The sequence below is a fragment of the Spermophilus citellus genome (assembly GCF_964194105.1).
Source record: "Spermophilus citellus genome assembly, chromosome: 5".
Classification (NCBI taxonomy): Eukaryota; Metazoa; Chordata; class Mammalia; order Rodentia; family Sciuridae; genus Spermophilus; species Spermophilus citellus.
This window is the reverse complement of record NC_138186.1, coordinates 14,131,252-14,145,513: the sequence shown is the minus strand read 5'-3', so window position 1 is coordinate 14,145,513 and position 14,262 is coordinate 14,131,252. Positions and strand designations below refer to the sequence as shown.

The 14,262-nt window shown below is 39.4% G+C and overlaps 1 protein-coding gene across 1 annotated transcript in view; it reads left to right on the top strand.

The window, feature by feature from the left end:
* Positions 1-14,262, top strand: part of SYCP2L (synaptonemal complex protein 2 like) — a gene marked incomplete at its 5' end in the record, with an annotated part of 98,402 nt that overhangs the window by 4,741 nt on the left and 79,399 nt on the right. The window contains 5 exons of the mRNA XM_081296463.1: positions 2,081-2,249; positions 2,629-2,653; positions 7,651-7,736; positions 7,853-7,941; positions 9,844-9,878. Coding sequence (XP_081152589.1) covers positions 2,081-2,249; positions 2,629-2,653; positions 7,651-7,736; positions 7,853-7,941; positions 9,844-9,878 — 404 coding nt within the window. The remainder of the gene's footprint in view (positions 1-2,080; positions 2,250-2,628; positions 2,654-7,650; positions 7,737-7,852; positions 7,942-9,843; positions 9,879-14,262) is intronic.

Sequence of the window (14,262 nt, the reverse complement as noted above, 5' to 3'; positions counted from 1 at the left end):
GCCCTGGAATATATTAAGACCAGGTTGGGCCAAGAAGACCTGTCTCTGCCTCACATACCAATAATTATGGGGCTGCCCCTTTGGGGCGGGGGAGTAACTTCCAGGCTTTACCAAATTCCTAGGGTGGGGGACTTTTAAAATGTTTGCAAGGGACTTTTAAAGACTGTTTTCATTTTGCATTTAATTCACTTAATGCCCTGATACACTGATGCATATAACAAGTAGCAGGGAAGAGGGATGTCCTAAGGGTACTTTAGAGCTTAAGCTGATTTTCTTTTTTTTAAGCGGGGGTGGGGGGGTTGGAGGGTAGAGGAGTGGGAGTTGAGTTGGACTATGTATCTGCTGGATTTTCCTATTTAGATTGCCTTTCCAGAGATTAAAAACATGTTATATCAAAATCCTCATTGGATTTTAAAATCAAATAGGAATTTCCACATTACATTCAAGTTCTAGTTGGTGATGGTAATTTAATGATTAGGCACCTTCTAAAACATCTTTATTTCATGTAGGTGTTTTTTGCCAAAGAGAACAGATCGATATTATCAAAAAGATTGGGATATTAGAGTCTGTACTTCAAAGCCAATTGTTTCCAGGGTCAACACAGTGTGCTTGGAAATTATTCTACTCCATCGAATTACAGGATTTCCTGTAGAGAGGAATGAATTTTGTCCTGTACCCGGAGTCCAGAAGGGTTAAGCAATTTGTCTTACCCCATGTTTCTAAGTCATTGCTCTTGTGTCTAGCTTCTGGTAATGGCACAGCTGTGGGGACAGCCAGGGTACTTGCTAGACGATGTATGATCATAGCACATAAAAAGGGGTTAGCAAGTACTTCTATTCCCAGGTATTGATAAACTAATGCATTTCCCCTGCTTCTTTGTATCTAACAATTGGGGGAAGGCTGGAAAGGAGGTATGCTTGGAGAGAGAGATGGAATGATAAGAAAAGTATATTTAAAACCACAGAATTTTGAACATAAGGAGAAGGAAAGTATAGCTTTAACCTTGAGTCCTGCTGGAGAGGGGGACATTTTTTCCCACGGGCTGTCAGAGAGCAATTTGCTTCAGAAGGGGAATGATTTAATTGTCTAATGTGAGATAAAAGAAACTTGAAACAGGGCTGACTCTCAGACCTGGCTGTATGTCACAATCACTCAGAAAGTTTTTACAGATACTCCCTAGAGGCCCTGTCACCAAGGATTCTGATTTCTAGGGTCCGAGATAGGTTCTAGGCATTGGGATTTTCATACTGTTTTTCTGATGTGTAGCCAGAGTTGAGAACTGATTGACTTATAAAGCAGTAAAGCAAGGATGCCTTGGATTCTTGTCTAATGTGCATAAAACTTCAAAGGCCCTGTGCCAAAGGTAGTTGTTCATAAAAAGCTCATGTTGCTAACTTTATATTCGTCTAATGATTTCTAGGTATGCATGTTTTCCCCCATGAGTGATCAGTCTTAGCAAAAAATGGTCCAGAGGTGTCCTTTGCTTGATAAAGCAAATGCATCTTACAGGAAGTTTATTTTAAATCAGACCAATATTAGCAACTCAATGTGAAAGTGGATATATAGTCCTATAGGAAAAAAAAAAACAAACCTTCAGTTACCTTTCTTTTATCAAAAGCTTTTAGCTATCGAGGCCTGAGGCACAGTTACTGTAACCTTGAGTACTGCAGGGGCACTTCCTAAATTGTACATCTTCTCTCTTTTTTAACTACAATGCTGGGGATTGAATTCAGGGTCTCTTTCACGCTAGGCAAGCGCTCTACCACTGAGCCAAGTCCCCAGCCCTGCACATTTTCTTTGATAGTTTTCTACAGCTTCTCAGATCCACAAGATGTTCCTCTGGGTAGGGGAGGTTCATTCATCTCTTAAACTTTCCTCACAAACCCCTTTATGTGAATTTCTGGCCTGGATCCTGGCCAAGTCTGTCCTGCTGAGCTCAGATAACTTACAGTAGTCATGTAGCCGTTGGACACCATTCTGATGTTCTACGTGGGGGGCCTCGGAGCCAGGCCTGAGTTACTAGGTATGAGCAAAAGTCTTTAGGATGATTTTGCTCAAGTGAGAGAATTGTCTTGTGAAGTTTTATGGCACAGGCAGTAGGTATTCAGTCTCACCGGGTTCCATCTGTGTTTCTTCCCATGTACCTGGTTTCCTGGTTTGAGAGAACAGTGGGATTTCTGACCATAGAAGATGTAGCCTCAGATGTTTCACTCACTGACGTCTTAGAGGACTTCTTTGACACTGTGCTGGTAAGAGTGGACAGATGCTTCATGGAGCAGATGCCACAGGTACTGGGCAGGAAACTGATGATGACTCTTGGCTTTTTATAAGATATGTATTTAATGAAAAGGCTCCCCTGTTTTAGAACATTATGTGAAATAGTAACAAACATTAATATGCAACCAATAGTATAGAAAACTGATTTATTTTTACACATACAACTATATTATTCACCAGATGAAAGATGATATGCTCCTTTTAATAAAGTGAAGCTCCAATAGATTTTCTTAGAGAATTTTCTTTTGGGTTTAAAGCTGACTCTTGCCTATTAGGAAATATTAGCACTTATTAATGTTACAGTGTATAATGCCATTTTAGAATATGAGCTGTACCTTTTTTTTTTTCCAGATTATTTCCAGGAGTAGTAGTGAAGGTAAGTGGGTTTTTGGCTACTAATATTTTGGTAAAGAGAAAATGTTTAAATGATATGAGTGATAAAATATTTAAATGATATATGAAGCAATAACTTTATATTTGAATTTATGGGCTACTTTATGGTAGTCAGATTTTGATGCCAGCATGCATTTTGTTATAGAGGATGTCTGTGTTTGCCCGAGATGTTTTTATGTGGCTGCTGTTGTCACGTTTGGCTATTTTCCTCTACGTAGGCAATGGAAGGTCGTTCTTGTCATTCCAAACCAGCAAAAGTTTAGTGCTATGATTTGAATGTGGTTTGTCTCCCAGGTGTTCACAAATTGGCAACTTGGTCCCTACCATGCTTGGTCCCCATTGTGGCAGTAATGAGAAGTGGTAGATCTTTTTTTTTTTTTTTTTTAAAAAAACCTTTATTTTGCTTATTTTTATGTGTTGCTGAGGCTCGAACCCAGCGCCTTACATGAGTCAGGAGAGTGCTCTACCACTGAGCCACAACCCCAGCCCCAGAGAAGCAGTGGATCTTTAAGAGGTAGGCAGGGCACAGCTCTCATGAAGGCAGCAATGCAGGTCTTGGGGTTTGGATTCATTCCTGTGAGAAAGGGTCTTTACTAGAGTTTGGCTTTTGGGTATTAATTGACTGCTTCCTGTCTGGCTATGTGACCTCTTCTGCATGTCTACTCCATCATTGTGATGACGTCTACCAGGAGGTCCCCACCAGAGCTAAGCAGAAGATGGCATCATGTTCTTGAACCTCCAGACTCAGAATTGAATAAACTTCTTTTCTTTGTAAAGTACCCAGCCTCAGGGATTTTCATTATAGCAATAGAAAGTGGACTAGACACAAACTGGCTAAAGGGACCAGTTTATGGAGTCACATGACCCTTGGAATATAACCTCTTCGCCAAGGGGACGAAACACTGTAGATGGCTGCATTAATCTTCTCTGGCTGCCATAACAAGATACCAAAAACTGGGTGGCTTAAGTATTTACTTCTCAGTTCTTATTTCTCCCAGTTCTGGGGTGTGAAGCTGAGATTGGGGTGCCAGCAGAGTGGGGCTCTGTGGGAACTCTTCCTGTCTTGCTTTGTCCTCACATGTGGTGAGAGCCAGGTTTTTCTCTGGCGTCCCATCTTATCAGGCCTCATGAGGGTCCCACCCTTAGGGCCTTATCTAGCCTACCCAAAAGCCCCCCTGCAAATGCCTTCTCACTGGGGGTAAAGGCTTCAAAATAGGAATTTTGGGAGTGGAAGTGGCAGGTTTTAACATTTAGTGGCTGACGGGTGTTTTGCATGAATGTCTGGGCTCTACGGAGTTGGCCTGATCCCTCTCTGAAGTAGAAAGTGTCTTCACTGACCTCCTTCCCAGTCCTTTTGACATTGATAGTTAATTGCTCTTTCCCATTGATCTTTGGTTTATCACACGTGTTCTGTTTTTGTGATTGCTTTGTGTTTTGATGTATGGATTGTTTTCTTTCTCAGTTTGTTCTCCTCCTGATGTCAATGATTTACAATGTTTATTTCTTCCCCATTGTCTACTTTTAGGTCCATATTATGCTCTGTCCTGTGCTGCATTCTGGAGTTCTATCTCCATTATGGCTCCAACTACTACAATATATTTTGAAGAGCATTATGGTGTGTGGTTGGAACATGGTCAGGGCTTTAGATCACTTGAGGATGTCTCTGTTTCCCAGGATTGAACCCAGGGCTGCTTAACCACTGAGCCACATCTCCAGCCCTTTTTATTTTCTATTTCAAGATAAGGTCTCATTAAGTAGCTCAGGGCCTTGCTGAGTTGCTGAGGCTGTCCTTGCACTGGTGACCTTGAGGATGTCTTTCTGGCTTCTGTACAATATTCTGACTCTGCAGGCTGTCCTCCTCATAACCCATTTTTGTGGTCTTCTGATATTGAGTTGCGAGTACGAATGCATATGTCCACAAACACAACTGTTTTGCATGGTTCTTGGTGAGATTTGAAATCTTTAGCTCAGAAAAGTTTGTTCTTTGATAAATATTATCAGAGTAGAGTTGCTCATCTTTGGCACTATTGAAGTTTTGAGCCAGATTTTTCTTTGTTGTGGGGTGCTTGTTATGGTTTGTATGTGAGGTGTCCCCAGAAGCTCATGTATGAGACAACATGAGAAGGTACAGAGGGGAAATGATGAGGTTGGGAGAGCCTTAATGTAATCGGTGAATCAATCTCTGATGGGATTAGTTGGTAGCTGGAGGCGGGTGGGTGTAGCTGGAGGAGGTGGGGCATTGGGGGCGTGGCTTTGGGTATATATTTGTTATCTTGAAAGCGGAGTCTCTCTGCTTCTGCTCATCATGTGAGCTGCTTCCCTCTGCCACTCTCTTCTGCCATGATGTCCTGCCTCACCTCAAACCCTGGGGAATGGAGTCTGCTGTGTGCGGACTGTGAAACAAGGAGCCTCCAAATCAACTTTTCCTTTACAATCGTGCTGGTCGGGTCTTTTAGTCACAGCAGTGAAAAAGCCGACTTGAACTGTGTTCAGTGTATCCCAAGATGTTAGGCAGTACCCCTGGCCTCTACCCACCAGATGCCAGTGGCAATCCACTCCACAATCGAGACAACCCAAATAGATCTCCAGACATTGGAGTATCTTCTGGGGGACAACCCCACCCCATACACACACACACCTCTAGTTGAGAACCACTGAAATTGGATGCTTTCGGGGCATGGAACAATATGTAGTTCAGACACGCTTAAATAAAAACTTATTGGCTCAAGGAACTTTAAAAACATCAGAGGCAGGAAGCTCCAGGGCAGCTTGGTGTGGGCTGTGCTCCACTTCTCTGCAGTTCTTTCAAGACTGCCTTCCTCACTGCTCTGTGTTTTCAAGTTGTTTTCCCGGGGAGTGGGGGAGTGGTTTTGAAGAATGGCTATCAGCAACTGGGGCTCCATGCCCCTGATTCACATCTAGGAGAAGAACTGTTGGCTTTCCCCAGACAGCAAACAAAAGACCTAACTTGGCTCTCAATGGATGCTAATGCTCCCCAAGAGAACCAATCCCTCAAAAGAAGAATAGGATGCTGTATACTCTCAACCAATCAGGATTCACTCCCGCCATGGTCAGTCCCGCCCAAAGGCCGGACTGTTCCCTAGGAGGAGGGAAGGATGATGTGAAAGCCCATTAATTGCCTTTTGTTTCCCCATTTGTAAGATCATCTATTTTTCATCTGTTTTTTTTTTTTTTTGTCTTCCTATGCCTCACCTTCTCATTCATTTTTTTCCCTCTGAATTTTATATATTTTCAAGTTTTTCTTGGAAGCCACTACTTCAATTCTGCTCTCCTTGTCTCTGCTGTAGGCTGGATTCTGCCATCGGGTGTCTCCCCCTGCACACCCACGGGCGGTGGCGATCTGCTTCCGCTCTTGGGTCCATTCCTCACTCAGTGCGTTTGGTTTGGTGCAGTCCTGTTTCCTTGGGGGTTCTTGCCTACTGCGGTCTGCTAGTCATAGGGTGTGAAATGGGCAGGATGGAGCAAACGGGCCATGTCTCATCCGCCCTCTCTTCCGGTGTCATCTCTGGAAGTACCTGCAGAGTCCCTGGGGCCTGTTTGCTGCATGGTCTCAGTTCCTGGGATCTGGTAATTCTGCTTCCTCCTTCAGCCCTAGGGAATGGGGATAGGAGGATGGTGACCTCCTGCTGGTATTAATCTCTGGGTGGCCACATTGGTCCAACTTTGGTTTCTCAGTTCTTCCTACTCTTCATAACTAATTCCCTCTAGCAAATTCCCTGGGATTGAAAAATGGTCTAGAATGGCTTTGATTTTTTTTTTTTTTTTTTTTAATTCACGGTTAATTCTGTTTACTTCTGTTTTCATTTTGGACTACTGCTTTCTCTCCTAAATCAAATTTCTTGTACAATTCACCTTTTTTTGTGTGTGTGTGTTTGGGCAGGATGAGTTGGATGTTTCTTAAATTTTTGTTTCCAGAGTTTTCCAAAAAGTCACAAAACTTTTCTGCTGTCTCTTAACTAGCCAAGTTCCTCTTTTCCCTTTTCATAGGGCCATATAATGTTACTTTTAGTAACATTTAATGCTCTTAAAGTGACAATGTGGAATGGTACCTGGTATTTGCTAACAGGCTACATAGACACCTTTAGAATCTTACACTGTCCGGCTGGGCTCTGTTAGAAGTGTTCCTTTGGATTTTAAGCTGGTAGGCTCAGACTCTAGCCACGTTTCTGGTTTCCAGAGATTATCCTACTGATGCAGTTTGCTTGGGTTGAGGAGAGGTCTTTTATATTTCTACTTCCTGGTTTGGATTCCCATAACTTCAGGAGCTACTTGGGTTGAAAAGGATACATTTTGTAATAATCCACATATTAAATACACATTTGGACATGTGAGTTATACTATGACCTTATCGTGAGTTTTGGCAGTATGCCATATTGTCACGTCATATCTTAACATGCATAAATGAAACCATTGATAATAGTTTATTTAATAAGCCTAAGATAGTATTACATACCCTGTTCTTTGTGTGTACTGACACAGACGGCTTGAAGTTTCTCTGGTTGTGTTATTTAATAAGGGCCAATATTTTATTTTTAAAAACCATGCTTCTCTTATTGGTGCATGACCTTTTAAGATTTGTTTATTAAAACACATAAAAAGCATGAAGAAACAAGTGGAAAATACAGGACCTGCACTTTGCCTTTTGGTACCTGGGAGTAATCTAGGTAGCTTTGCTCAAATTTTGATCACAATGAAAAGGTACTTTGTATATGCTGTTATTTTCCTTTGTGGTGTCTGTGTAATACAAATCTATCATGACCTGGTGATTCTATAACTTGAAGCTTTCTCTAATACGTCTCCTGCCCATGATATGTCATTCATATAATCTCTCTATATGCTTTTTTCCTGCATTATTTACTACTCCTGTAGCTCCCAATCTGTTCCTCTTTCTGCTGTCTAGGACTCATTTCCTTACTCTTTTTGACATGTATTAGATTATTTTAAAAATTATACTTTCAGGGAAAGTCCAGATGTTGGATTCCTTCATACTCAGCTTGGGATTCCTGGTAATAGAAAAAACTGTAAAGTTCTCGATTCAACAGGAGGTAAGTTGCAGATAACAAAATGGGCAGCAGTTGCTTTCAGAAAGCTTGGAGGAAGTTGCGTGTGTAGGCCTCTATGTTGTTCCTTCTCCCCAAACACCTTCTTCCATTCCAAAAAGGCTCTGAAGACTCTGAACTACATTTTGCATGGTGTGTCTCCTGCAGAGAGAAGAAAGTTCCCTTTGTCGGAAGGCACGTGTCATCTTATGTAAGTGACCTTGTATTTGGTTATGTGATTTCTCAAGGGCAAAGTCTCTCCTTGTACTACTTTGTTCCCCTTAGACCGAATTACTTCATTCCTCCCTTTAGTAAGTGCTTTGTGTACCTAATAGATATCGGGCCTTGTGCTAGGCAGTGAAAGATGGAGGGAAAAGAGTAGATGTTGCTAGACTTTTCTTGTGCCTAGTACAGGGATTTTTCTTTCTTTCTTTCTTTACTTTGTTGCATTGAACTTTGAGACAAAATGCTTTCTTGGGCTATGGATAATTTGTTGACGGTGAACATGACCTACCTAAATGACTCATGGAAGAGTGTCCGGAACATGGACCTAGAGCCAGGCTGCTTGGTTTTGAGTGATGGTTTTGCCACTTATGCAAGCTGTGCATGAGCCACAGATGTAACCTTGCTCTACCTCAGTTTACTTGCCTGTGAAATGGAGCGAAAAATAACTCTGACTAGATAGTTGTAAAGATTACATCGGGCAAACCCATTTAAGGTGATTAGCATATTACCTGGTAAACAGTGAATGCTCCAAGGTTACTTTGCTTCAGCTAAACCAATAGGGTATGAAATTTGTACTCCTTTTCAAGTGATAGATTTTTTTGGTTGATGTTCATTTTTTTGGTGACCCAGTTGCAGTTATATAATCTCTGGGTTGTGAAATATGGAGGTAAGGTTGTAATACATGACACCAAGGAAAGAGTAAAACTACCTTTCTTTGAAATTTGAACCTGAATCCATGGTTTTGTGACCCACTAGGACCATGAAGATCATCACCATGACATCCCACCATTCATGTGACAAAGCCATGAGCCAGGTGTTCACCATAGTGCAGGGTCTGGAAGAGGTGATTGGCAGGTGTGGCGATTCCTGCCTTCATGTTTGACCATTTAACTAGTCTTTTCAGGATATAGTTTTTCCACTGTATAAAAAATAAACTATTTATATAGAATACATTAATGAAATCGGTACCCTTTTTAAAAAAAATATATATATATATAATTTTTAGTTGGAGATGGACACAATACATTTACTTTGTTTATTTAGTTTGTTTATGTGGTGCCTCACACATTCTAAGCAAGCTCTCTACCACTGAGCCACAAGCCCAGCCCATGAAGTCAGTACTCTTAATGGTATACTTAGGTTTGGATGGTGGCTGACTGATGTTTTCAAGTTTCCAAATTAATCCTAGAAAATCTAGAATGTTCTGGACTCCAGGTCAAAGGGAAAACTTGCAAGCATAAAGAGAAGTCTCAGTGGTTCGGACTTAAGGCTTGTATTTAATAGTAACAAATTGGTTCATTTATTATAAGAAATGGAATTAACACACGGTTCTTAACAAGTCTCTTCTTTAAAACATATTTTTAGACACACACTTAGTCAAAAACTCTAAAATGAATATACCATATGGAAAATTCTAAAATGAACATATAGTAGCTTAATTCCATTATATCTTTTAAGTTGATCATTTTTTGGAAAATCAGATCCAACAGCACATAGTATAGACCCAGAGTACTAGGTATCAAATTATGTAAAATGATACAAGCCCTCAGACTGCTGAAGGGATTGATCTTATAACTCCAGAACTGTATTAGATAAAACCTTAGGTCACCGGATTAAAGTAACTTCATAGAGAATGAAATAAATAAAACTTCAAAAAGTGTAGTGGCTCAAGCTTCACACCCACAAAAACCCTGAGTAGATAATTAACATATAAACTTGAAGATTTTTCCACAAAAAATGTAATATGATCCATGTGAAAATTCTGATGGTTTGAAATTGTTGCAAAAATACATACCTTGGTCTTAAAATTTGATGCCCATCTGATTAAAAAATAATTTTACCTCTTGCTCTTCATTTCAATAAAATATGTTCTATCTAAATGTTTCAGGAAGAACCTGGCATGGACAATCTTGACTGTGGGTGGTAAGAATTAGTTCAAGTTTTAAATACTTAGAATATTAAATATTGGACACCATTGTATTTTATTTTTTAAAAGCTTATTGTCATTGTTTATTTAAAACATTTGATAACATATTCACAGAGGTCTCAAAATACTTTATGACAGTATTTATTTTTTTATTTTTTTATTGGTTGTTCACAACATTACAAAGCTCTTGACATATCATATTTCATACATTAGATTGAAGTGGGTTATGAACCCCCAATTTTACCCCAAATGCAGATTGCAGAATCACGTCGGTTACACATCCACAATTTTACATAATGCCCTATTAGTAATTGTTGTATTCTGCTACCTTTCCTATCCCCTACTATCCCCCCTCCCCTCCCCTCCCAACTTCTCTCTCTACCCCATCTACTGTAATTCATTTCTCTCCTTGTTTATTTTCCCATTCCCCTCACAACCTCTTATATGTAATTTTGTATAGCAATGAGGGTCTCCCTTCATTTCCATGCAATTTCCCTTTTCTCTCCCTTTCCCTCCCATCTCATGTCCTGTTTAATGTTAATCTTTTCTTCCTGCTCTTCTCCCTGCTCTGTTCATAGTTGCTCTCATTATATCAAAGAAGACATTTGGTATTTTTTAGGGATTGGCTAGCTTCACTAAGCATAATCTGCTCTAGTGCCATCCATTTCCCTGCAAATTCTATGATTTTGTCATTTCTTATTGCTGCATAGTACTCCATTGTGTATAGATGCCACATTTTTTTATCCATTCATCTGTTGAAAGGCATCTGGGTTAGTTCCACAGTCTAGCTATTGTGAATTGTGCTGCTATGAACATCGATGTGGCAGTATCCCTGTAGCATGCTCTTTTAAGGTCTTCAGGGAATAGTCCGAGAAGGGCAATAGCAGGGTCAAATGGTGGTTCCATTCCCAGCTTTCCCAGGAATCTCCAAACTGCTTTCCAAATTGGCTGCACCAATTTGCAGTCCCACCAGCAATGTACAAGTGTACCCTTTTCTCCACATCCTCGCCAGCACTTGTTGTTTGACTTCATAGTGGCTGCCAATCTTACTGGAGTGAGATGGTATCTTAGGGTGGTTTTGATTTGCATTTCTCTGACTGCTAGAGATGGTGAGCATTTTTTCATGTACTTGTTGATTGATTGTGTGTCCTCCTCTGAGAAGTGTCTGTTCAGGTCCTTGGCCCATTTGTTGATTGGGTTATTTGTTATCTTATTGTCTAATTTTTTGAGTTCTTTGTATACTCTGGATATCAGGGCTCTATCTAAAGTGTGAGGGGTAAAAATTTGTTCCCAGGATGTAGGCTCCCTATTTACCTCTCTTATTGTTTCTCTTGCTGAGAAAAAACTTTTAAGTTTAATTAAGTCCCATTTGTTGATTCTTGTTATTAACTCTTGTGCTATGGGTGTCCTATTAAGGAATTTGGAGCCCGACCCCACAATATGTAGATCGGAGCCAACTTTTTCTTCTATCAGACGCAGAGTCTCTGATTTGATATCAAGCTCCTTGATCCATTTTGAGTTAACTTTTGTGCATGGCGAGAGAAAGGGATTCAGTTTCATTTTGTTGCATATGGATTTCCAGTTTTCCCAACACCATTTGTTGAAGATGCTATCCTTCCTCCATTGCATGCTTTTAGCCCCTTTATCAAATATAAGATAGTTGTAACTTTGTGGATTAGTCTCTGTGTCCTCTATTCTATACCATTGGTCCACCCGCCTGTTTTGGTACCGGTACCATGCTGTTTTTGTCACTATTGCTCTGTAATATAGTTTGAAATCTGGTATCGCTATACCGCCTGATTCACACTTCCTGCTTAGAATTGCTTTTGCTATTCTGGGTCTTTTATTTTTCCATATGAATTTCATGATTGCTTTATCTATTTCTACAAGAAATGCCGTTGGGATTTTGATTGGCATTGCATTAAACCTATAGAGAACTTTTGGTAATATCACCATTTTGATGATGTTAGTTCTGCCTATCCATGAACAGGGTATATTTTTCCATCTTCTGAGATCTTCTTCTTCTTCTCTCTTTAGGGTTCTGTAGTTTTCATTGTATAGGTCTTTCACCTCTTTTGTTAGGTTGATTCCCAGGTATTTTATTTTTTTTGAGGATATTGTGAATGGAGTGTTTTTCCTCATTTCCATTTCAGAAGTTTTGTCGCTGATATACAGAAATGCCTTTGATTTATGCGTGTTGATTTTATATCCTGCCACTTTGCTGAATTCATTTATTAGTTCTAGTAGTTTCTTTGTAGACCCTTTTGGGTCTTCTAGGTATAGAATCATGTCATCTGCAAATAGTGATAATTTAAGTTCTTCTTTTCCTATTTTTATGCCTTTAATTTCTTTCGTCTGTCTAATTGCTCTGGCCAGTGTTTTGAGAACTATATTGAATAGAAGTGGTGATAGAGGGCATCCCTGTCTTGTTCCGGATTTTAGAGGGAATGCCTTTAACTTTTGTCCATTCAGAATGATGCTAGCCTGAGGCTTAGCATAGATAGCTTTTATAATGTCAAGGTAAGTTCCTGTTATCCCTAGTTTTTCTAATGTTTTGAACATAAAGGGATGCTGTACTTTGTCGAATGCTTTCTCTGCATCTATCGAGATGATCATATGGTTCTTATCTTTAAGTCTATTGATGTGGTGAATAACATTTATTGATTTCCGTATATTGAACCATCCTTGCATCCCAGGGATGAATCCTACTTGATCATGGTGCACAATTTTTTTGATGTGTTTTTGTATTCGATTCGCCAGAATTTTATTGAGGATTTTTGCATCTAGGTTCATTAGAGATATTGGTCTGTAGTTTTCTTTCTTTGAGGTGTCTTTGTCTGGTTTCAGAATCAGGGTGATGTTGGCCTCATAGAATAAATTTGGAAGAGCTCCCTCTTTTTCTATTTCCTGAAATAACTTGAAAAGTATTGGTATTAATTCTTCTTTAAAGGTTTTGTAAAACTTCGCTGTATACCCATCCGGTCCTGGGCTTTTCTCGGTTGGTAGTCTTTTGATGGCTTCTTCAATTTCATCCATTGATATTGGTCTGTTCAAATTGTGTGTATCCTCCTGACTCAGTCTGGGCAAATCATATGACTTAAGAAATTTATCGATGCCTTCACTATCTTCTATTTTATTGGAATATAGGTTTTCAAAATAATTTCTAATTGTCTTCTGTATTTCTGTAGCATCTGTTGTGATATTGCCTTTTTCATCCTGTATGTTAGTAATTTGAGTTCTCTCTCTTCTTCTCTTCGTTAGCATGGCTAAAGGTCTGTCGATCTTATTTATTTTTTCGAAGAACCAACTTTTAGTTTTGTTAATTTTTTCAATAGTTTCTTTTGTTTCAATTTCATTGATTTCCGCTCTGATTTTAATTATTTCTTGCCTTCTGCTACATTTGCTGTTGTTTTGCTCTTCCTTTTCTAGGGCTTTGAGATGAAGTGCGAGCTCATTTATTTGTTGGTTTTTTTCTTTTTTTGAGGAATGACCACCAGGCGATGAATTTTCCTCTTAAAACTGCTTTCATTGTGTCCCATAGATTCCGATATGTTGTGTCTGTATTTTCATTTATCTCTAAGAATTTTTTGATTTCCTCATTTATGTCTTCTGTAACCCATTGATCATTCAGTAACATATTGTTCATTTTCCATGTGATGTAGGATTTTTCCTTCCTTCTTTTATCATTGATTTCCAGTTTCATTCCATTATGATCAAATAAAATGCATGGTATAATCTCCACCCCTTTATATTTACTGAGGGTTGCCCTATGGCATAATATATGGTCTATTTTTGAGAAAGATCCATGTGCTGCTGAGAAAAAAGTATATCCATTTGATGATGGTTGATATATTCTATATATGTCAGTTAAGTGTAGGTTATTGATTGTGATATTGAGTTCTATAGTTTCTTTATTCAACTTTTGTTTGGAGGATCTGTCCAATGGTGAGAGAGGTGTGTTGAAGTCACCCATAATTATTGTGTTGTGGTCTATTTGATTCTTGAACTTGAGGAGAATTTGTTTTATGAATGTCGCAGCACCATTATTTGGTGCATAAATATTGATAATTGTTATGTCTTGTTGGTGAATGGTTCCTTTTAACAGTATATAATGTCCTTCTTTATCCCTTTTGATTAACTTAGTCTTGAAGTCGATTTTATTCGATATGAGGATGGCCACCTCTGCTTGCTTACGAGGACCGTGTGCGTGGTATATTTTTTCCCATCCTTTCACCTTCAGCCTGTGTATGTCTTTTCCAATCAGATGTGTCTCCTGGAGGCAGCATATTGTTGGGTTTGTTTTTTTAATCCATGATACCAGCCTATGTCGCTTTATTGGAGAGTTTAAGCCATTAACATTCAGAGTTACTATTGATATAT